Source organism: Cryptotermes secundus, unplaced genomic scaffold (genome assembly GCF_002891405.2).
Source record: "Cryptotermes secundus unplaced genomic scaffold, Csec_1.0 scaffold2113, whole genome shotgun sequence".
Classification (NCBI taxonomy): domain Eukaryota; kingdom Metazoa; phylum Arthropoda; class Insecta; order Blattodea; family Kalotermitidae; genus Cryptotermes; species Cryptotermes secundus.
In genome coordinates, this window is record NW_019722980.1 from 421833 (window position 1) to 447933 (window position 26101).

At 36.0% G+C, this 26101-nt stretch overlaps 1 protein-coding gene across 1 annotated transcript in view; it reads left to right on the forward strand.

The window, feature by feature from the left end:
• Positions 1–25717, forward strand: part of LOC111861571 (beta-galactosidase-like) — a 28827-nt gene extending 3110 nt beyond the window's left edge. The window contains 12 exon segments of the mRNA XM_023846241.1: positions 7378–7562; positions 8211–8361; positions 8896–8959; positions 11193–11287; positions 13837–14017; positions 16430–16651; positions 21936–22054; positions 22870–23145; positions 23442–23576; positions 24292–24439; positions 24442–24500; positions 24986–25717. Coding sequence (XP_023702009.1) covers positions 7378–7562; positions 8211–8361; positions 8896–8959; positions 11193–11287; positions 13837–14017; positions 16430–16651; positions 21936–22054; positions 22870–23145; positions 23442–23576; positions 24292–24439; positions 24442–24500; positions 24986–25285 — 1935 coding nt within the window. The 3' untranslated portion in view covers positions 25286–25717.
• The last annotated feature ends 384 nt before the right edge of the window (positions 25718–26101 follow it).

A 26101-nucleotide genomic window follows, 5' to 3' on the forward strand; every position in this document is an offset into this window, starting at 1 on the left:
TTACGAAGTTAGGTGTGCATGTCATACCGGTGATGGCCACCTCAGTGTAGGTTTCAGTTCCCTACAATCGGGAACAGCAACCTGGAGGACGTATGAACTTGTAAGATACAAGCGACATTGGTGCTACTTAATTTAGGGTATTGAAATGATTTGTGACAAAAAAAATAAGCGAAAACGGCATTTTTTTAAAGAATGTAAAACAAAATTACGGCTTTGTGAACTTTGCAGTGTACAGAGCTTTAGTTTTGATGGAGATAGCTAATGAACCGTTGGAGAGTATGTGAAATTTAGTATGCAGGTACATCGAAATCATACCTACAAATTTTCCGTATGAAATATCCCTATACCAATAATTACAAACATGGCGACGGTACGAAAATTTGAAGCTATAGCCAACAATTTTAAAGTAAAAAAGATCTGTGCTTAAGTAATAAAGTTCTTCCGAAAAGTTAGATGGTGGATGGTGACAAATCGCTATGTTTAAATTTACAAGCAGTAAATAATTATGTTTCGGCTAATATTCGAGGTTATAACCACCTGCGCTCTAGTCCACCATGCTAATCCATTAATCAATTTTGATTTTATGGCCTTAACAGCACAAGATTTTTTAGAATGGGAGTCTGTGCGCCAGGAAAGTAGTCTTTATGAGCTCTACCCGGAACTCCTCTTTAATTTTAAAACATAATAATATCCGTTCCTTAACTATTACCAGCCCGTTAACTTTCCCACAGTACATGTTGATGCATAACACAAATGAAAAGGGCAAACAGAAGTAAGGTACATGTACGTTTCTAGGTTTTCGAGGTGATGGTTGTTCAGATCGGAGTCTTCTATGTTGTGACACTGACGCTGATCAGTCTTAACCCTTATTTATTTGGATCATTATAAACGACCATGAACTTTATTTCTAATTTATTCTCGGAAATTTTTAAATTCAAAAGTCATATATTTCGATGTTACTGGAACTTTATTGTGATCTATAATCTCGTATTTCATTGTCTGGGACGTGCAATACGGTGTTTATGTTGAAATTTCTAGATTCTGGGAGGACCAAGGAGTCCGGAGTTCTAACATTTACGAACAGTCATAAATTTAGCTCGGGTACAGGAAACCAGACGCGCCTACAAAAGTAAATGAGAAGGACAGGTCAAAACTCGTTACAATTGCGTGTGAATGAGGGCCATTATGATTGAGTTGCCTCGTTCAAACTTCCCTACGGAAGATGGAATGACATGTATATGTCCGCACCATGGATAGTTCGAATTCTTTCGAATTCCCGGCGTGGGGTGTGCAAGCCATTCCACAAAAGAGTCTTTCGCCATATTCTGAAGTATACGGACGTGACCCTTGCATGCTCCGAGACATAGCTTGCAGATCGAGTAACATGTTATAATTTAAAGCATAAAGACACATTAAATTAACAGTGTGGGTTGGAGAACAATAAGTGAATAAACATCAAGTTGGATCAACTCCCAGAATACCGCTTAATTCGGCGTCGCTACCCTGAGTCTCATGCAAACCGACCCAGCTAGTTTCCCTTACCTATACCGACCTGTGAGGACAACTTGCAATGATCATCATACACCCTCCTAAGGTAGAAACAGGTGTAGCAGGGATAGCACCATTCCGACTGAGCTGATATAAACAAAAGGCGGGTTGGAAAAGAGCGGTGTTAACACCTTTTAGCCTTACATCCGTTGGTAGCCGACGAGGCCTGAAACCAAGAGTAAGTACGCTGGCTAGGACCAGCAGCAGTTTATTGCTGTGCTATATTATGAGGAAAATCCCTGCGCAGTCCGGGAACACAAATTATGCCTGCTGAACAATTTGTATAGATTTTCTGAAACAGTAATAGATCTCGTATTCCGTCGGTGTATCGTATTAAAACGTATCTTTTGGAGGACAGGTTGCAAAGGGTATTCTTTTCAGAGGAAGTATCACAAATCCTGAAAAAAGAACGTACATTTCCGAAAGAAATAAAACTTTAAATCTTCTGAATTATTGCCTTATGCATTAAGATGCTGTGCTGTCTCGAATGAGGTTACTAACGTTTTTGAGGCCCCTACTACCTCCCTTTTCGGGGCAGAAGTGACCCTGAAAATAGAGGCAGCATGTGCCTCCGAAACGAGTATATCTACCTATCAGTCTTTACAATGTCGTAACCTAGAAGTTCATAATCTAGATCTTTACCACAGTTAGAACCTCAAATTTACATCACTTTATTGTGAATAATTTGACTTCGTAAAAGCATAGTTTCTGTATGTGAAATATGTTACTTCAAGGATGCAGACGGACCACTATATCTAAGTCTGTTTGCGTGTAGGAGTCTGGACACTTGCTCAGAACTGGATAGTTGAATAGTGTGCCGCATGTTTTCCTTCAGTTCTCACTCAGTTACATGTCAAAATTGATAAGTAGGGCCACCTACAGGTGAAGGACGGCTACAATTTGTTTGGCTTATGTGCACTAATTCAGGAACTGACATCATTGAAAGTTTATTATAACGCACGAGAGAAGTGTCCTTATGGTCAAGGTTCGTCATTTCATGTACAAGAGATAAGGACTGATAGACTGCAAATCTGAGAACGTCGCTCGGAACTGTCAGGAATTAAGTTTCATGTGAAGGTCTAAATTCTATTTTATGGAAGTCTGCTATTAACGCGACGAGGATTCCTAAGTCACTAAGGCCAAAGACTTTTGAACCCCTTCCCCTAAAATAGTAGACACGAGCCATGCACCCTCTAGAGACTTTGGAAATTAAAGGTATTTTTAGGAGCCGTCAGCACAAAAATTGATTATAAAACGGCTATTAAGGTGATAATAGTCGGTTTTATTTTCAATATCCCACTACATGTTTCGATCTGCAGAGATCATCATCAGCTGGTTTTTTAATACATATCCTTCGTCATCGAATTGTCAGCTGAAATGGGTCCATTTTTTACATTTACTTTTCATAAATAAAAACACTGATGTTCATGAATGAGGTATGTTATATGTGGAAGGTTAAAATCTAGTAGCTTCAATAATTTAGCTATTATTTTATAAGAATTAGCAGGGGCGGGATTGTAGGAGAGCTTCGTAGTTGCGGGCGTTTTTGATGTGCCAGAAGTTTTCTGGCGTGTGAAGGTGTGCGGTGATCACTCAGCAAAAGGAGTTTCTAATAATATAGGTGGCCATGTGGTTTCTGCCTTGTAGATCTGTAACGTGAATGCAGTGCATATACTGTATATGAGGGCTTTCTTACTCAATGAGTGTCTTAGCTTTTGGCGTGGGCTGCTAGGTTAGTTTTTAGTGTGTCTTGGTGTGTAGTTGGTGAGCCGGGATAGCGTACTCGGTATAGCGACTGGCTATGGGCTGGGCGACAGAGGGGTCGTAGTTCGAGTCCCGTTTGGGCCAAGAAATTTTACTTCTCCATATCGTCCAAACCGACTCTGGGGACCACTCAGCCTCCTATCCAAAGGGTAGCGGGGTCCCTTTTCCCGGGGGTAAAGCGGCAAGGTAGTGAAGCTGACCACTCACCTCCAACTAGTGCCGAGGTGGATCTGTATATCCACTCCCCCATACGTCTTCATGACGTAGTGTTCAATTAGTTAAGCACAGGGACAACTTTACCTTTACCTTAGTGTGTACTTGAAGGGTTGGAAGATGACTGAAGATAACTTGGGAAATGATGCACAGAAGTTAGTTCCTCATAACGGCCGCGCCATAGCTGAAGCGGTTAGTCGCTGGGTTCCCACCGCGGCGGCCCGGACTCGATCCCGGGTCTGGTCAAGTGGGATTTGTGGTGAACAAAGTGGCGCTGGGGCAGGTTTTCTCCGAGTACTTCGGTTTCCCCTGCCAATATTCATTCCACCAATTGCTCCACAATCACCCTCACCTATCATCTGGGGCTGGTACAATAGGCGAGAAGTGGCCGCAGAGCAAGGGACTTAGTTCCACCCCACTATCAATGCCATTACTTTTGTTCCTTATTAAAACAACCATGTCCCACCACGTCATTGCCAGACATCTGGACGATATTCTACAGACAATTTGATTAAATAAAAATGTTCTTCAAACAGTGGTCCAATCTATCGCTGTTATCATGTTAACGCACGTGGTGAAGCACTGGGTACAAAATAATTTTTCCTTTGAGCGTTTCTTTTTGCTAATGGGCTTTATGCTAGTACATATATACGAGTAATATTGTGGCATATTTTCTCGAAAGGAGAATTCATAATGCTCCTTAAAATAAACTGGAGTGGAATGTAGTACTTGAGATTGTTAACGGTATTATTAAGCTTGGACTTGAGTTCTGTTTGCAAAGTTGTATTGCCTGTTGTGTGATATAACCTACATAAAATGTCAGTTTATGAACTTCGTGATGGGCCGAGAATTTGTTCGTGTAAGTCTTCCATATCATATTAAAGGAACTGTCCAGCGGTGTAAGCGTTGTTACTAGGTCACTGGCAGATGGACAGGCATGATATCCACATGTCTACACAAGGCGTTCTTTTCTGCTTTGTGAAGAATGACCGAAATAAGAATTTATATTTAAATAACTAATATTTTTAAAATGCAGAGGCAAGAACAGACTGATGCACCAGACTGCCCACACTGCCCACATGGGCGCAAGGTAGGCATCCCCCCTCTGTGTTTAAGAGTTAAAAAAAAATTGAAATGGAAAAAAGAAGGAAATTACGGAATATGGGTAAGGAAAACTGATTTCTTAAAGAAGTTTTTCTATCCTGAATGCTCTAAATAGATCTGTAGAAATGGTTCTAAACTGCTGAAACATAAAGTCCTAAGCAATAAAAATATTCTTATACAATTTAAATGTTAAGTTTGTAAGCAAGTGTTCTGCTTGCCCCCACCTGGGAAAAAACTGTGGCAGTACCCATGACTTTGTGCTCATTTCCTGACTGGTTAGATGTGAGTTCCTCATGATGGTGACTATGAAGAATTCTGTCTTCTGGGATGTAACAACATATAGGCCAGTAAAAATCTACTGACATATTGGAGTAACAAATTGCCCCCATTTTCAGTATAAAACACTAGGCATAATCTTTGACCCTGAAAATGGAGGCGATATGTTCCTCTGAAACATCGGTAGGCTTTGGCTGGATTATACAGCGTTACATCATAGAAGATAGAAATCTTCTTGGTTTAACCAAGTTTGCTGTCTACCTGTAACTTAGAAAATTGTATGTTCTCCATCTTTTCTATATCACTTGATTGTCTATTTTTATTTTCAGCTGTATAGGCCTATCTCTTGTTCTGTTCTGAAATAACATGTGTTTAGTTTTATTCATATTTGTTGACATTTTACACCTTAAGCGTTACACTTTGGATGGATGTTATTTGTGACAAATGTTGTATATAGTATATTCCACACTTGAGATCTTTCCACATATATTGTTTCAGATACATGCTTAAAGTTCACTGATATCGTTACTGGAAAGGAGGAAATAGCATTATCTGCTTCCAGGACTATTTCACAATTTTCTGTTTCTTAGCAATCACAAATACAATTGTAATTATCATCTTCCTCCCCTTCTACCTTTCAGCAGCATCCTGTACACCTTTTCCTGCATCAGTCAAACATCTCTGAGGTTATGATGGAATTTAATCACAAGGTTACTTTAAAATTATCAGTACAACTTAGCAACTTAGTACTTAAATTCATTTCCTGCTAAAAATGATTCAGAAATCATAATAAAGAAATCAAACCAAAGTCTCATGTCTGATCTAATGCAATTTTTTTTTCTGTATCAAATTAAATATGTAGAGCTGGGCTGGTACAGTTGATATAGTAATTAGGCTACACTGAGGATCCATGATTCGATTCCTGGTGGGAGTATGGGATTTTTCACTTCTCCATAGCATCCAGACTGGTTCTTGAACCCACCCAGCCTCCTGTCCAGTGGATACTGGGGGCTCTTTCCCTGGGGGTAAAACGGCTGGTTTGTGAAATAGACTGCTCAACTTCATTTAGTGCTGAAGTTAAGCAAACATGAGGCTATACCTCCAGTCCCCCTTACTTCTTCCTGGCATGGTGCTTGATTATGCACAGAGATAAATTTATCCTACAAATTAAATGTTTGCACTGTCCAATCTTGCATTTGTGGGCTTTTGCTCTGATTAATTTTGATTAATTAGTTAGAATGCTGTAAGATCTTTTTTAATATTTACTTCATCTGAAATTAGAGTGGTACAGTTGATATTATTTTAAAATTGGGGTCATCATCACATGTGTTATGCTGATGCTCCATACAAGCCAGGCAGGTATAATATTACATATAATTTACAAAATATGTGTTATTTTTCATCAGGCATTTGTACTGTAGTTTGATTTCTAATACATATTTAGCGTGTTTGATTCTTAGCAACTAGATTAAGAAAGAAGAAAAAGGAGACAGAGTGAAACCAAAACTTCCTCTGTGGGTTACACATTTATAAACCTCAATATGTAGTTTAAAAATAATGTATATATTAAAAATAGCTTAATCTTAATATAGAAATTAACACAGCTAATATTTTGAAGAGTAGAGGTTTATGTTTGTCACCATAATATATACTCTCACATGTATGAGTGACTATAGATTGGGTTTGGATTGATAATTGGATTTACTGGCCCCTTTAGCACAACTTGTGACCACATTTTACAAATTACTGTCACACACAGACTAGCATTCTCAGTCTGTTATAGTCTCCACTAGTTTATTTTCTGGTAACAGCTTCCAAAGATGGATGTGTCCCTTAGTCTGCATTCCCGAACTACCCCAGCTACCAGGGTCTAACAGCAACTGTTCACAATGACCAGATTGCAGCAGTCCTCTAACTGATTGCTCATCAACCAAATCACTTCACTCCACTGTACCCATTTGGGTCATATAGGCTCAGAGCAGATCCACAGGGAATGCCCCTTGCAACCCCTCTTCTGTTGCGTGACATCACCGTGTGCATGATGCATTCCTCTGTTGCTTGTGTGGGCCATTACCTAGCAATGGGTCTACATGCTACAATATTTAGATGCAGAGTAAAAGTAGTAACTTACATTTTACACCTGGATCTAAAGAAAATCAGTTTGCATTACATACGGCATAGTTCTCTGTATGTTCGTATTTTCCTTATATTCCAGAATGAACTTACTTTCTGGCTAAGTACATACAAACTGCCACAGCTGTGCCCAAGAAGACTTACCAGATATCTTAGCATATAGAGACTATGACAGTTGTGTCAAATATGACTCACTTTAAAATGAAGTATTAAGTAGGTGGTAATCGGGGAGCTTTTGACTGAAAAAGCAAGAAAATGTAAATCAGTTACTTGTATCAATAATAATTTGTAAAAGACTCTGTCCTAATCGTTTTTTCTATATTGAACTCATTGTTATAGTATGCAGTATCTACAATTGAAGCACCACGCTCCTTCAGCATTGATTATGAAAACAATCAGTTCCTCCTAAATGGAAATCCATTCCGATATGTGTCTGGATCATTGCACTATTTTCGGGTGCCACGAGCTTATTGGAGAGAACACTTGCGTAAACTGAGAGCTGCAGGGCTCAATGCTGTTTCCACGTAAGTTTGCAATTCAAGTTGATAAATAATGTCTTTGTTATAATAATTTGAAAGGGATTATGTCTCAGGTATAAAGCATTCTTCAGTATTTACTCTCTAAGGTACATTCATGTCAGTTTTCATGTTTGAACCTACATCTGTTTTCTTGTATAATTCTTGGCATAATTCATGTAATGTCTAAGAGCCTATTTTCCTAATAATTTTTAAGCAGTGTCAGTTATTTTTTTTGTTGTTAGTGTAAATATATGTAGATTTTAGGTGTCATTCAACGTTATTAGTGATAATCCCTGAACAAGAAGGTGCTGCAACTAACTAACTTTGTTTCACGCTCAGACTATAAGTACAGTGGTGGCAATGAGAATTTGTTCCAGGAGGGAGACTGCCAGAGAATTTGCTCACTAACTTGCAGTTATGCTATTTAAGAAAAACTTTCTTATTGCCTTAGAATATTCAGGATAGAAGGATATTTGTTCTAAACACATTTTATTTTTATTATCAATATTTGGCATATTTTGTCCTTTTTTTAACTCGGGGGGGGGGCAGATGCATTCCTGACCACCCTCTACCTTTGCTGCTGCCAGCCATGTCACATTTAGTAACATTTCTTTATGAAATGTTATATATATATTGTGCATTGTACATGGATAGGTATGTAGAATGGAGTCAACACGAACCTTCACCAGGCCATTTTGAATTCTCTGGAGAGCTTGATCTCCAACATTTCATTCATTTGGCACAAGAAGAAGACCTCTTAGTTCTTCTTCGACCTGGTCCTTATATTTGTGCTGAGAGGGATATGGTAAGGACACCACTTTACTGGTTCTAAGTATTGTAATGTTTTAGTATAGTAGCTTAATAAAAAAACAAATGTAGATTTTCAGAACATTCACTTTTGATTGGCTCTGAATAATTATAGCGAAGACAGATAAGGGACTGGTCCTCAGAAAACAGAACATTCACTTTTGATTGGCTCTGAATAATTATAGCAAAGACAGATAAGGGACTGGTCCTCAGAAAACTTCCTATCTCTTTACCATACAGGTATCAGAAAAGACTGAGAGCCGCTGGTTTAGCACACAATACCAAATGTTGATTTTGTATGGAAAAATAAACTACTTATTTAGATGAATTATTCGTTGGTTATTGATAAATAACTGGCCAAAGTCACAAACGTGCTTGTGAAAATTGGTTAAGACTTCAACAATAATGGAGTTTTGAAATATCATTCCAAGAGAGCATTTTTAACTCTGTATATTTGGTCGTAAAAACACATACAAATATGAGAGATATACATTACATGATAATATGATATTGCACACTGGTTATTCTCCAGGGAGGCCTCCCACCTTGGCTGCTTACTGTAAAACCTGACATTTATCTTCGTACTAATGATACAAGTAAGTATTCATTTTTTAAGTAGTATACTTAAATTGATGTCAGATGTCAAAATGGAATGCAATTATAGGAAACAGAAATATAATATTGCTATAATCTTGACTGACATGTATTATCGCCATACCCTCTTGTAATTAACCATCTACACTTACGACAAATTATTTTAAATTCCCTAGCAGACTCATCTGGGCTTGTCAACCATCCTCAGTGCCATTTAAATCATAGCTTTTAACAGCCACCACTTGTATATGTTGTTAATATTCTGTACCTTTCCATTACTGTTGCTTATCTCTTATTTAGTGAGATTTTTAAAAGTTTGTTATTTTGATTAGCATGCTGTTCATTTGTGGTTAATCATTCCTTACTAAATTTGTGTGTATGAAATAATTCCCAGGTTTCCATGTCCGTTCTTTTATGAAGATTTGTAAAATGTCCATAGTGCCATCAATTGTTCCATATTCATGTTGTGCATTCGAGATGTGTTTTGCATATTGTGTAATGTCTCTATTGTGATTGTGTTCTTTGTGTCTTGCTTTGAAATCTCTATTTTGTTTGTATTTGTCACCCTCCTGTTTTACAGCTAAATTTTTCTTTGTGATGTTGTTTACCATGTATATTGGTTATTGAATATGGCTGGTGCAGAGATATTTTAGTAAAGTAGCATGAAAATATCAATTTTTATTTAAAAAATTTGAAAAGAAGAGATGGATTATATTAGCTAAAATTTCATAGCTCTGTCTCAAGTAATACTACAATTTAGAAAAATTGTCCAACTCGCCTGTGTTCATCTCTGTATTATGCATCACAAATGCATAATGCAAGCTACTTCATATTTAGTTTTTTGAAAGATGCCCTTATTCTCATGGGTTCAGATTTGAATGCATATGCACATGCAAAGAGAACATCGTGTCGTAGTCTGTTTCAAGAATTGGATATCCTCCCCCTACAAGCTCAATATTTATTGTCGATTTCCCTGTTTGTTATAGTAAATAAGGAATTATTGACATTCAACTCACAAATGCATAATTGTAGTACCAGATTTATCTGTGATCTGCATTATCCACAAACTAGTCTAACACAATTCCAAAAAGGAATATGTTACATGGGGGTAAAGATCTTTAATCATTTGCCACCAAAAATCAAATCTACGTCTAATGACTTGAAAAATTTTAAATTTCAGTTGACAGCATTTTTATTGCAAAACTCTTTTTATACATGTGATGAATTCCTTAGTAACAAATTTGCCTAGAAATAAGGATAATAGCATAAACAATTTTAATATTGCATAATTTTACGTATAGTGATGCAAGACTGTTTTTTTGATTATAAACTGTACATATATATTTATATTTGTATTGTACTATATTAGCTATGTGACTGGTTCTATATCTATTTATGTGGATTTATGGAATATACAATAAATGAATGAATGAATGAGTGGTGCAGTTAGTACTTTTACTTATTCCACCAAAATCCATGTGATTTACATAATGAAAACCTGTTAAAACTTGAACTTTAATACCTGTACATGACCCTAATAATAATAGATATATCATATCTATCTAGTTTTCTATGTTTTCTTATTCTCGATGAAATTATTGTTGTTATGAAACTCTGCTTCATACAGGTAACATGAGATACTTAAGATAGCTTGAAGAATGTTGACATAACCAAAGTAGCTTTAGATAGCTTGTGGTATAGTCAGATTAAGTTTAGGTAACTTGGGGCACATGCTAGTGTAGTTAGTTGAGGCACTATGCTAAAAGCCAGAAGGTTGAGGGTTCAATTCCCAAAGCCATTGGATTTTTAAATTGACCTAATCCTTCCAGCTGCACTATGGCCCTAGGGTTGACTCAGCTTCTAACAGAAATGAGTACCAGGAATCTTCCTGGGGGGGAAAGCGTGGCCAGTGTGTAAGGCTGACAACCTCACTGCCATCTGTGAGCCAGTTGTCTAGAAAATGTGGGAACCACAATGTCTCACAAACCTATGGACCTCCACACCTTGTTAGAGGGATAGCTTTACATTACTTTTTATATAACTGGAGTAACTCATGACAACTTAGGTAACTTGACCTTTCCCCTAGTTTTTATTTCCATGAACAGCCATGTTGAACTCTTCGGGATGTATATAAAATTTGAACTTTTGTTGGGGTTCTTGTCTTTCATTACTGTTTCTCACATGATAACAGGGTATAGTTAACATTATCATTACTGTATTTTCTAAAATTCACAGCCTATATGGAGTATGCAGAGAGATATCTGAATTATTTGATGAGCAGTGTACAAACACAGTTGTATGGAAATGGTGGACCAATCATCATGGTTCAGGTAAGGCAGATGCTAATTGTCTCTCCATCTCCATTATTTCCTGGTTGATAAACATCATACTTGCATCATTACTCCTCCATTCAGCCAATGACTTGTTCCAGACACATGTTTAAAGTATGCTCGTTCATCCCAATTTTTAAATTTCAAATCCTGGCTTTGGCTGGACTTTGTCCATCAATACATAGACAGCAGCAATGTACAACTCTATTGCAGTAAGCATAATATATTAGAACTTCCACCCCTTGAGAATGATAATATTGAATGTTGAACAATTCACATTATGCATGTCCTCTCTTCAGCACTCAACAATGAACAAGTGTCCTGACAACAGATCTACTTAGAGAGTTACTTTTTCCTGAGCATTGACATCCACTGATGTAAATTACAGTTAACTACCGTACATTCCACTAAGACAAAGCATATGCCTACTGATATAGGTGTACAAGAATTTCTGACTAGTCATCTTGAATCAAAATGTCGAATAATGTAAGTATATAGAAGCTGAGTACCATAAATACTGACCTGGCAGGATGAATTTATACTCCAGTCTGTTGTCTTTATGCTCAAGTTGAGTTTAAATTCACATAGCAACTATTTTCAGTAATTGGTAATGCTATCTACTGCATAAGTGGCAATACTTTTTTATGAATGAATGAATATATATTTGCACCTCCTGAACATTATTGTTCACATGTTCACATCATATGTTCCCTAATAAGCCTTTCATATTTTCATGGATTTTTAGACACTAGATCAGTGTTTTGCAAACTCTTTTTATGTATGAGCTCCTTTCAGTTTCAATCTTACATAACAATAAAAATGCCATAGATGTAAAGGGCAGATGAGGGCAGTGTCTGTATATCACACATAACAGAAATATATGCTAAAATAATTGAAACATATTTCTACTTTACTAGTAGAATGACAAAATGAAGGAGGAAAAATATGTTAGGCATGTAGCACATATGGGAGAGATGAGAATTGTGAACAGAACTGTAGATGGAAACAATAAAATGGAGATACCACTTGGGAGGCTGAGGGAGCATATATAAGTGGATCTTAAAGAAACAGAGTGTCAACTGGATTCATCCAGTTCAGTATATAGGCCAGTGGTGGGCTGCTGTGAACACAGTAATGAATGAACCTTAGGGTTCCATAAAGGACATAACATTTCTTGGCTAGCTGAGTGACTACTAGCTTCTTTACTCCACAGAGTTAGTAAATCAATCAATTTACACCAATTCTTAATTTACTTGACAGTGAGTTACTTAACCTATTTAATGCTTTCCCACTATCCCCAACACTGAAAAAGTCTAGACATTTTTACTTTTCACATGCTGGTCATCAGTTGCCACTTAACCAATGTATGTGATACAACAGCATAAAATGTCCTTCTGTTTACCAAAATTATAATATGCTGCAGCAATGGGGAGCTTGAGCGCATAGTTCAACAGAAATTCTGTAAGATGTCTCGTTCAAACCATGTGGAAGGTAAACCAGTGCACAAGATATACTCGTATTGTCAGAATATATTAGTGACTTATACAAATGATTTATATTGCTTCTTTCTTTTAATTTGAATTATGCTGTATTAAATTGTATATTGTCGACATTTTCGATGACAAACTTTAGAAATTCAGAGTAATGGAGAGGCAGGAATCAAGTTCAAGTGTATGTCATATTTGTTCCAGAAATATCCACTATCTGCAGACTGTACCCAGCTCTTCATCCTAGAATACCTCTCCCAGTTTTCAGATATATTTCAGGTGCTTGTAATTTCTACATACAGAATTAAAACAATGAAAGAATCCAAATGAATACAGAGAGGCAATCATGGAAATTGGGAACAGCAGATAATTTCATGTCTGGGAAGAATGATTTGGTGTGCCCCACTTCATGCATTCCAATTTGAGTACTGATTGAAATTCCACTTATATTCATTGTTAATATTGTGCTATACACTCAATCGCTACTTTAATCCCCCTAGCCATTGTTTATACAGGGCACATTAAATGAACGAATAATCTCAAGGTCATGTCTACAGGTTCATCAGTCAGTCCATATGCTTATTCCCCAAAACTGGTCTACTCTAAAAGTTTTTAAGTCCATCATAAGTCCTATTCTTCATGAAGCTCTTACTATTGGCTCATTATACAAAAATTAGTACATTATTAAAATATAGATCTAATGAAAATGAACTATTTTTATTAGAACCATTGTTTTTGTGTGTGGTATATATTGTACTTACCAATGTACAATAAGAATTATTTTGTGCCTTTACATGTTGAACATTTGAAGTGCTCATTAGATTTGTATTTGCAGTAAACAAACTTGTGGAATGAGGCAGTATTACTGTGAAAAGTGTGCTGAGAAATGTGCGTATTTCAAGCTGGTGTACATCCTTCTACTCTTGAGTCACTAAATTAAATACTTTCCACAGTTGTTTATAATGGCAATGATATGTCTAAAATTATTTTAATGAACTCTTGGTGCTTGGTGGTGGGGTATATCTGGCAGAAAAATTTATTTATTCTAAATACTCTTATCAGATTGAAAATGAATATGGCAGTTACAAGGCATGTGATTCAAACTACACAGCTCGGCTTCGGGATATTGTTAAAAATATTGTGGGTAATGCTGCTGTGCTATACACTACAGATGGAGCTGGATCATCATATCTTAGATGTGGGAAAATTGAAGGTGTATATGCAACTGTAGACTTTGGAACAGGTAAGAAGTTTGTGTGTTTTATGCTTCATTTTCTGTAAGTGTTTAGTATACTTGTTCCATACAAAGAAAATGCTGGGCTGTTGTTTAGTCAACGAAACAGATATACTGGAGCCAAAAATTAGAAATAAGATTGGTCATTCATTTTAATTTATTGATATGCTGCTTAATTATATCTTCTCAAGGTATCTACATAAATCAGTTTAAAGATTTCAGAAAGAAGACTCAGAATTATCACATATTCACGTATGTGCACTGTGTCAGTAGTGTAATACATAAAATTGTTTTGACTAACATATTGTGATATTTCACAGTTGTCAATTAATTGAACTCCAGAGAGCAGAATCCTTTCTTAAGAACTGTATAGTCACTGAGTGGAGGAATTCCCCTGTATATATGGAACCAAAATGTTCAGTATCATGTTCTCAAGAACCTGTCACAATACCCTGTCCTGAGTCAGATGAGTCTGCTCCACATCTTCCCACTCGATTTCACTAAGATCCATTTTAATATTCTGACATGATGACTGACTTCATCTATGCCTATATCTCCCAAGTGATTCATGCTCTTAAGCTTCTCGAACTGAAATTTAGTATACATTTCTCCCTTTATGATACATGTCACACCCATATAGTTCTCCTCAATTTCATCTCATAAATATCATCTCCCATGCAAAAAAAGTAAAAAGTAAAACTATCCCTGTACCAGGCCGTGAAGGTCCATAGGGTTGTGAGACGTTGAGGGTCCCACATTATCTAGACAATCAGCTTAAAGATGGCGGTAAGGTTGTCAGCCTTACATGCCGGCCGTGCCTTACTCCCCAAGAAAATTATGCGGTAGCGTAGTTGGTCGAGGGGCTATGCTACAAGCTGGAAGGTCGCGGATTCAAGTCCCAATGAGGTCATTGGATGTTTTTCAGTTGACCTCATCCTTCCAGCTGCACTATGACCATGGGGTTCACTCAGCCTCTAACAGAAATGAGTGTCAGGAATATCTCCCATGTAGAGCACAAATTATATAGCTTTCATTATTCAATTTTCTCCATGCTCCTATTATTCCTTTCTTCTTTGTCAAATATTTTCCTCAGCACCATGTTCTCAAACCCCTCTGAACCTAAGTTCTTCAATTATGATAAGAGACCAAGTTTTGCATCTGTATAAAAGGACCAGTAAAACTATATGTATATGCTAATTTTTAGGTTTTTGGAGGATACAAGATTATGAACTGAACGGCAGCAAGAACTGTGAAAATGTAATTGTCTCTTAACTTCTTCATGAATATAACTTTAATTTCTTACTGTCATTTCCAAACATTTGAACTATGCCACATTTTAAAAGACTTTATTAGATATGTTTGTGTTACAGTATTGTCCTGCATTCAGGTGACCAATCTGGAATATTTTTTCTGCATTTATTTTCATACTAACCTCTTTACAAGTATCTAATGAAGTTTCTGTGTTTTCTTTTGTGGTATTTATGAGTTCTTCCAATAAACTGACCTTGCCATAAACAATAAGATGATTGTTCCATTTAATTTCAACCCCCTTGATTTACTTGAACATTTCTAATGGTGAATTCTAAAGCAAAATTGAAGTAACTGATTTTAGCTGAGCAGGTGAACATCCTGCAGCTGTCAAAATAGAGTATATCATTGTATTGTGTAGAATGTGGGTTTACTTCATGTATGGAAGATGGAGGTTTCATCCACAGATGGGAGAAAGTAAAGTAGCTATTATCCTGTACCTTTAGTCTGTCTTAACTCTGTATGATGTGAAGAATGCCGTCTTCTGGGATGTGGCGCCATGTAGATCTTGTGTACAGACATTCCTCCAAAACGTTGGTTCACACAAGATCTACATGGTGCCACATCCCATTGTTCATAGTCACCGCCATGAAAACCTCATATCTTATATACTGTATGATATGAATTGTATTTCTTTTATCATTTGCTTTATTTTTTATATTGGCTGCTGTTGCTGCTACTAATTGATCATTATTTTAGTAAAACATTAGTTATTGATATTGGTGTTATGAAGTCTGTTCTTTCAGTGATGGTAGTGTATCATCAGTTCAGTCCCAAAACATACAGTTACAAAACTGTCAGGACATTCACCTAAAATTCCAAAAAATAACATGCATTGTAGAATCAACTAAGTGAAAAGCATATACGAGTAATACAGTAACAATAAATGGGATACCTTCTCTAGGGCACTCACAAACTGAATAAGTATGAATTTTGGAATTGGTTTGTTAAAGTTCCTAGAATATCTCTCACATTTTCATATTGTAGACTTGATCTGTAATGGCTTGGCTGACTGAACGCCTTCTCTCCATGTTTAATAATACTGTACGAATATGTATGATTTCCGTCATCGGCATTGTTTATGTTGTATTCTGTATTACATATTTCTTGTAGGTACAGACGTGGATACAGCATTTTTGGCCCAGCGGATGTATGAACCCCGTGGACCACTCATAAACTCGGAGTTCTATGCAGGCTGGCTGACTCACTGGGGAGAGGCACTCCAGAGAGTTGACACTGATGCAATAGTGAAAACTTTGGATGCAATGCTGGCACGCAATGCTTCTGTTAACTTCTTCGTGTTTCATGGAGGCACCAACTTTGGATTCTTGGCAGGTGAATTCCCCAGGTTCCAACTCAGAAGTGTCTTTAACACAAGGCATCTCTATGAGTATTTCTCTCATCTGTTGAGTTTTATTATTCATTCAGGGTGGTAATCTCTTTTCCTAGTATTCATTTGATTTGTGAATGTGATAGTCAACTTGAGATTCAGAAAGAGCTTCATAATCTGAACTCCTCACCGAATATTATGGAACAATGAAATGAATACAAAATTTTAGTTAGAAAATATGAAGGGAAAAGAGACAGTTTTAAAGAACTAGGCATAAATGGAAGGATAATATTAAGAAGGATCTTACAGAAATAGTGTATGAGGGTATGGACTTGTTACATCTTGTCAGGATACAGACCAGTGGCAAGGTCTTGTGAACATGTACTGAACATAAGATTGTATTAAGATATGTCATTTCTTGCTTGTCTGAGTACTGAGTTTTCAAGGACTGTCCTATGAAATTAGTTTGTTAAAGGGAGTATGGTTGATCTACATAGATACACTTTCGAAATTTCAGTCCCAATTATATTATCAACTCTTTTTAAGAGGGGTTCTCTCTCCTCCACCCACAGTTGATATGAATATAAAACAGTTCAAAGTGATAGAGATTTGCTCAGATTTAGGTTAAATCAAAGCGGCCTCCGTAGTCTAGAGGTAACGTTCCCACCTCATGACTCGTAGTACGCGGGTTCAAATACCCGGTGGAGGTCGTCGAATTTTTAAGGGCAGAAAAATTCAGGGAACAAGTCCTCCAGGAGGGAGTTTAAGCCATGAGTCCCGTGTCGTAGCTTTACGGCACGTAAAAGAACCTCATATCTCCAAAGGAGGTCACTGAGCCAAATTACAGACGTTTCCCGCCCAACAGCAGTCTCTAATACCTCTGGTAGATGGGGGAAGCATTATAGATACCTCTCAGCTAGTAGAGCCGGTCTCGCTGGCTGGGTGTGATTGATGGTAAGCACCAGTACCGGTAGGATATAGAGACTGGTAGAAATCATAGAGGGAAGCACAATGGACCAATACAGGTCTAAGTGCATGGGGAAACCCACCCTCTCCAATAACTAACTAACTATGTTAAATCAAAGTATTATGCTAAACAGATAAATCATGTAACACACAAGTGGAGTATGTAATAGAGCAGATTGAATTGAATTGAATTGAATTTATTTACATTCTATAAATCCTAAGCAGGTTAGTACCTTTGGATACAGAACAAGTCAAAATGTTACATACATAAGTACAGGCAATTTTAGCTTAAAAATTAATATAACTTAATTTTACATCATTCTCTATTTACATTGAAGTATTCATCTAAAGAGTAGAAGGAATGAGCATGTAGATAATTCTTTAACTCTGATTTAAACTTTTTAGTATCATTGCCCAAGTTTTTAATACTTTGTGGCAGATTGTTGAACACTTTTATGCCAGTAAAGTAGACTCCTTTTTGATATACTGATAAAGTTGATGAGGGTAGGTGGAAGTTATATTTTTGTCTAGTATTCATGTTATAGACATCAGAATTTAATTTGAATTTATCTTTGTTGTAAACAACAAATAAGAGAAGCGATAATATGTATTGCGATTGAAGAGGTAGAATTTTTAATTTCTTAAATAATTCTCTACATGAATCTCTACTTCTACATCCTGTAATGATTCTAATTATATTCTTTTGTATTTTAAAAATTATTACACTATGTGAAGAGTTCCCCCAAAATATTAATCCATAGTTCATAATAGAATGAAAGTAGGCATGGTAAACCATCTTCAATGTTTCCTGTGACATAAAAGGCTTAATTGATCTCATCGCATAGCAAGCTGCATTTAATTTAGGTATAATTTGTTCAATATGTATTTTCCAAGACAGTGTACTGTCTACATGTATTCCAAGGAATTTTGTATCAAGTACTTTACAGATTAATTTGTTGGCATAACTGATGTCCAGATCAATTTGGTGGTTGTTTTTAGTTGTGAATGATATGTAATGGGTTTTATCAAAATTTAATGAGAGTAAATTGGCTTCGAACCATCTGTTTAAGGCTTCAAATACAATATTTATGTCATTTTTAAAGTTGTCAAATTTAGAGTTCTTAAATATTATACTAGTGTCATCTGCATATAGAATTGGTTTAGATTTATTGTTGATGGTTTTAGATAGATCATTTATGTAGAGAAGAAAAAGTAAGGGACCTAAAATTGATCCTTGTGGAACACCGTGCTTTATAATTCCCCAGTTTGAAAATGCATTATGACTGGAGTTTTTATTATTTATTTCAACTCTTTGATACCTGTTTTTGAGGTATGATTTGATCCATTCATTAGCTTTGCCAGTTATTCCATAGAAATTTAATTTCGATAGTAAGATATCATGATTAACACAATCGAAAGCTTTTGCTAGATCACAGAAAATCCCTCCCACAATTAATCTGTCATTGAGAGCACTTAAAATATCGTTAGTTAGTTCATAGGTTGCTTTTTCTGTTGTTAGGTCTTTCCTAAATCCAAATTGCTCTTTGACTAATATGTTGTTAGAATTTAAGTGTTCAAGTAGTCTATTATACATAACTTTTTCAAAGACTTTTGAGAATGAAGTCAATATGGATATTGGTCTGTAATTAGAGATGCATTTTCTCTCTCCTTTTTTAAAAAGTGGTTTCATTACAGCGTATTTTAAGCGTTGAGGAAAAGTACCTGATGATAAAGATTTATTACATAGATGATTCAAGGGTGAACTGATGTAAACAGAGCTTGCTTTAAGTAATTTGGTAGAGATTTCATCATATCCATGTGAATTTTTGGGCTTAAGGGATTTAATAATGTTTTCAATTTCCTTCCTTGTTGAGAATTTGAGATTGATATTTGGAAATGAATTGTTAAAGGCACGAGACAGATAGTATATTGTATTATTATTATTATTATTATTATTATTATTATTATTGGAATATGTTTTCTCAGCTAATGAAAGGAAATATTCATTAAATGCACTTGCGATAGCTTGTGGATTGTTAGTGGACTTCCCTTCAATATTCAAACTTTGTACGTCTTCATTAACAGATTTCTTTCCTGATTCAACTTTCACAATATCCCAGGTGGTTTTAATTTTATTGTTTGATTTTAGAATTTGGCTGTTATAGTTATTCTGTTTGGCTTCTTTAATGACTTTTGACAAAATTTTACAGTACATTTTGTAGTGACTTTTTAGTCTTGGATCATTACTGTCCCTACTGGCCAAATATAGTTGTCTTTTGTGTTTACATGAAGTTTTTATTCCAATTGTTATCCAGGTGGATTTGTTTTTATTTTCATTTTTGACTATTTTTAAGGGAAAGCTTGAATAAAAGATCCTCAAGTATGTGTTCAGAAAGCAATTAAATTTAGAATCAATATTATTGCTGTCAAATACATTGTCCCACGATTCATTACTTAATTTTGTGACAAAATCTGCCATCGTATGCTTGTTGATTTTCCTTACTGTTTTATATTGTTGATTACTGGGCTGAAAGTCAATATTATTTATTTCTATGAGTTGAGCATCATGATCGGATAAGCCATTTATAAAGGGTCCTACAGTATAATCTCTTAATTTTGAGTTATCAATGAATATATTATCTATCGCTGAACTAGAATTATTTTGAACTCTTGTGGGAAAGTTAACAGTACTGGAGAGATTGTAAGATGATAACAAAGAGTCTAAATGTAGTTTCCTGTTACTGTCGATGAGATAGTTTATATTTATATCACCACAAATTATAAATTCAACTTTTGAACCATGCAGTACATTTAGGATGGTTTCTAATCTATTTAAAAAGTGATTGAAGTTTCCAGATGGGGCTCTATATAAAGTCAGTATACAAATATTTGAAAAAGGAGACTCTAAGATGCCGTAAGTAAGATGCCGTAAACACAAACATTCCTAGGAAACAGCACAGGAAGAAGCCATGGTTGACCTTAAGGTTAGCTAGCTTAATCCTCTCTTCACACCCTATTATCCCAAGATACAATTTAATATTATCCTCCCAGATATGCCTAAGTATAGCTAGAATTCTCTTCCCTTGAAATTTTGTGGCTAAAGTTTTTATGCATTTCTCATCTTCCCCTACCAAGAAATATCTTGGTAAAGGATGAGAATGATGGTCTGCTTGTAGATTTCCATAATATTTTGAAGGGATAGAAGAATTACTTCTGTCAGCTATTGAATGTATATTGGATCAACATTGTTAGGAAATTTGAAATACATAGAGCTGATCCATTAGTATATGAACCTAATTCTTTTAATGTTAATATTGCTATTAAAAAGAGATGTAAATTTCCAGGTGATGAACAAATACTAGCAGCACTGTTCAGTCAGGAGGTAAAATATTTCATTCTGAGATCCATAAACTTACTAATTCCATGAGGAATAAGGAAGAACTGCTACAGCAGTGGAAGGTTTCTTACATAGTCTTACATCACTCTTATCAACTACATACAAAGTTTTACCAAAGATTCTTCTCTCAAGGTTAAATCCATATGTAGAGAAAATTATTGGGGATCATCATTGTGGATTTTATTACAAGTATAACAGAACAACTACTGATCAGATATTCTGAATTTCTCAAATAATGAGGAAGAAGTGGCAGTATAATGGCACAGGACAGAGATGTTTATAGACTTTAAGACAGCCTGTGATCCAGTTAGGAGGGAGATACTGTACAACATCCTCAATGACTTCAGTAATAATCACGAAACTTGTTAGGCTATTAAAATATATTTAAAGAAAATCGTTGTAGACCGATTATATGTGCATGCTAGATCAGCCACACTCATACCTTGTTCTCGCTTTTCAATGATTTTACATTTCATTTCTACAGTTATTTTTATTCTCTTATGGCTGTCTTTTTGCGGCTTTTTCTTCGGGGACATTTTTGCAAGGGTTATTAAACTTTGCACAAAAAAAAATCACAAATAATATGCCTGAACACACGTTCGGAAAAATGTGTGATCACAAGCGACACTAAGATGCTAGCGGAACAAGTGCTAAACACTGAATGATGTAGCAAGCGCACAATCCGGGACTTCCCCTCTCATCACTCGTTATGCGAAACGTTGCTCGTTAAGCGAGTCATTTTTTTACAATTTGTTTTGCTCGTTATGTGAATTACTCATTATGAGAGGTGCTCATTAAGCGAGGTTCCACTGTATTTATTTGTAGTCTGAACAATACCCTTTTTTGTTTTTATAATTAAATTTTGTATTAAACAAAGAAGCATTGCATAAAATAATAAATTTAATAAAATGTACCAATGATTATAGGTGCCAATTATATGAACAGCTACCAACCTCAGCTTACATCTTATGACTTTGATGCCCCTATCTCAGAGGCAGGAGATCCTACGAACAAATATTTTGCTATAAAGGAAGTCATTGGCAGGGTAAGTAACACAGGGAAGATGGTTCTTGAACTATTTAGGTGATTTAATATTTTATCAGTTTCTCCAAAAAATTAATCAAAATGGATTTTCCATATAATCTAAAATTAGACCAGTTTAGGCCTATCAGATATAAATTTATTAACACCTTTGCTCCCTTGAGGAAGCTTGGTCATTTATAGATGACATGTCCAAACTACTATAATGGGATCTGGTTGTTTAAGCTTTGCAAAGATAGCTAATGTACCCTTAAAAAATATGTGAAAGTTCAGGTGTTTGGAAATGACAGTAACAAATCAAAAATCACATTCATGAACAAATTAAGAGTATGAAGAGTACCATCTTCTGATGCTGTGTAGTTTGGTAGAAGTTTACTGACACCAGAGAGGATTGTTTTGTGTCCATCTTCAGAATCAAAGAGTAAGCAAAGCCAATAACAAGCAAGAAGCAAGTGACAAACTTCTTACCATTGCTGATAGCCAGCTACATCCTGTTGTGTAAGTCATCTTAGATAATAACCTGATGATGACATATATGCCAAAACATGTCATCCTCGACAGCAAGCTCCACTTGCTGGAAATAGTGTTATGATGACAGAAATTTAATAAATATTATCTTCTTACTGTTGCTTTCTTGGTTCACTTATTAACCCTGAAGATGGAGGCAGTACATTCTAAAAGGCTGATAAACTCCTACCAGGCTACATGTTGTCAAATCCCAGGAAAACCTCAAATCTAACAAATTAAGAGCAAATTAAACTCCAGCCTCATAATGAACCAAGCTTTCAGTTCTGTTAGCTTTTATTTACCTTGTTGCAGTACCTGCCACTTCTTGATAATACAGAAATTACTCCTGCACCAAAAGGTAATTACAGCACGGTATTATTGAGCCCTGTTGCTCCTCTGCTGGATCAGAACATTAGGCAAAAGCTCGGCAAGGAGCCACTCAGAAGCCAGTTCCCCCTTACTTTTGAGGAAATTGGTCAGCGATATGGGTTCGTGCTGTATGAAACTATACTAGCGTGGTCTGTGCCTGATCCTGCATTGTTCAGTATTCCAGGTATCAGCGACAGGGCAATTGTGCTACTGGATGATGTGAGTTTTAAAAGCTGTATTCATTATCTTTCATACTGTACTTCCTGTTATAAATATTATAATTTTTATAAAATATACACACCCCTTGACATTCTGCATACATTGGTTTCCTGTCCTGTATATTTTATATGTGGTAAAATTCCCTATTTTATCTTACACTTATTATGTACAGTACAAGAGGTTTATATGGCAAATTTTATAGAAAACAGACTTGATATGCTATTGAATAAGAACACAGATGAATACTATGATATACCAGAGACACAAAGCATAATAAAATTATCACTGCTAACTAGGTGCCCAAAGGAATTTTGAGTCGCAGTGAGAAGATTACATCAATGCCTTTGTCAGTTTCTGAAGGTACAAAAATCCAGGTTCTAGTGGAAAATCAAGGACGTATCAACTATGGCTCCATGATCAACGATTTCAAGGTGAGCCCTTATACACATTCACTTCTGTCTAAAATGCAACTTTAGACTCCTTTACTTAAAAATAAAAATTACAAATTGCTACATATTTCAGCCATACTCAGCCATCCTCAGGCAACTGTCCAACTTTTAAAAATTGCTTCAATATACTTCCAATGTAATTAAGATGAATTATTTACCCATCTTCTTCCTACATGTCTCCATCAGGCCCTTTCAGATCCACAGGTCTCCTTATGGTTACGATGTTCCCGTTGGTTTTTCATGTCTGATATTATTTTTATTAGTTCAGTTTTATTTTAAACATTTTGTTTCTTCACGTTCATTATCTTTATATTTTTTTCTTTTTACTTCTCTTCCCATCTTCCAGTCAGACCGTTTTAAATTCCACATGATTCCATTCCGTTACAATACACTCTCTAGTTCACTCTTAACCAGTCCAGACAGACTCTTTTAAACCCCACATATTTCCATTCTGTTACAATGCACCCATTGGTTCACTCCTAGCCCCCATTTTTGTCTTCCCCTATATTGCTGACTGCTTTTTCCATATATCATACTCCTCTACCCTGAAGCTTGAGACAGCATGTTCCTCAAAAATATTGATACCTACTTAACCAAGGTGCATGGCATCACATCCTGCCTGCCACTAATGTTCAGGTACATTATAATAGTCATAGTTCTCTTGCTAGACTTTAAAAAGCAGTGATCCTTTTTGCAGGGGCTTGTAACCAATGCAACACTCGGAGGTGAAGTGCTGGAAGACTGGATAATTACTGGATTTCCCCTACATGATATTTCAAGGCTCAGTGTCAGCAATAATGATAATTACACCTTCCAAGGTCCAGCATTCTTCCAGGGTACATTCACACTCCCGAGTCTGATTCTAAGCCACTTGATACATTTCTAGATCCCACAGGATGGGGAAAGGTGAGTATTTCATTAATGTAACATAGCTGTAGATGTATACAGTACAAGAGGGTGGACAACAAGTAAGTTTACAAGATAATATATCTTGAAGTGATTTTGCTAATTCATCTAGAGGGATAATACAGGGTCACTATAGGACATAGAAACTACTTTTCCTAATAGTCCCATGGAGACAGACACATGCCATGTCATGTAGCAGCAGCAGGACAGTGATTTCTATGGACAAGGGATAGCAAAACTCATACTACAGCTGGTAAATGTCTCAGTCTGCTCAGAAATATTGTTTATAAGTTGCACAATGGTGCATTATTATCCATACCAAAGATACAATAAATTATTTTAAGATATATTTCTTGTAAACTTACAGAAATATTTATAACTAAAGTTCATCTTCGATCTGCAGATTTTTGTGCATCTGATATGCCAATAGGAACTATTCATTTGACATCCAAGATAGAATTTATATGCGACTCTATTTTTTACAGGGAGTGGCATTCATTAATGGTTTCAATTTAGGACGCTACTGGCCAATTCTTGGACCACAGGTGACGCTCTATGTCCCAGGGTGCCACTTGAAGCCATACCCAGATCTTAATGAGTTAATATTGTTGGAACTGGAGAAGGCAAACAGTCCACAATATAGTGTGAATTTTGTACCAGAGCCAATATTGGACAAACAGCCACCAGTACATACTCTGACTGAACATACTGCATACTTACCAGTGCCACCTCAGCTAAATCAAGGACCAGCACCAGAGGCAAGTGTTACTGTGCTTCCAGTATAATGAACGTAACATGGAAAATGTAAACACTTCTCTTATTATTTTAACCTTTTCTGTGCTGCCTAGTCTATTTAAGTTACTGTGTATGTAAATCTTCTAATTTTCATTGTCTGAAAACTGAAAAGGATAATTTGAAATGTAAAGAGATGGGGAGGTTTTTCTGGATGATAAATGCTGCAACTGAAGCCAATCACAGTGGAAAAGGTTACATTAAAAATAAAGAAGTTATGGACAGTATATATGCTCATGTAACGTTGATTCATCAAGCAGGGCTACAAATATTGCAAGCTGTCAGAAGTTAATTCCCAGAGCAATAAAAAGGGAACAAAACAACACAAACTTCTGAAAGCTCTAAGTATATACATAAGGGGAATGTGGATTACTGTCAGTCATGTGTGGAAGGTTAATACAATAAATATATCTTCTACAATAAGACCTGTAGTGAGAGACATAGTTACTAACATGAAAACTACTGTCCCTCAGTTCAGTGATTTAACTTGGAAATTCCTTCAGTAACAAACAAAAATTAACAGTCTACTATCCTTGAATACTTCAATCTGTATGGGAAGTTTAGGAAGAAATGTGAATTATACAATTTCATAACCACCTCTATATATAATTTCCACTAGAAGGCCTAGATTCATCAAAGTACATTACATTTGTCAGATATAACTCAGAGCTTTTCACCACCACAATATTAACATGTAAATAATGATTCATATGGAACTTGTATGTTTAGTATCCATATCAGACTTCAAATGCATAGTTCTAGTGGTTTACTAGTATAATCATTAAGCCAAAAACTAAATGAAGACATCA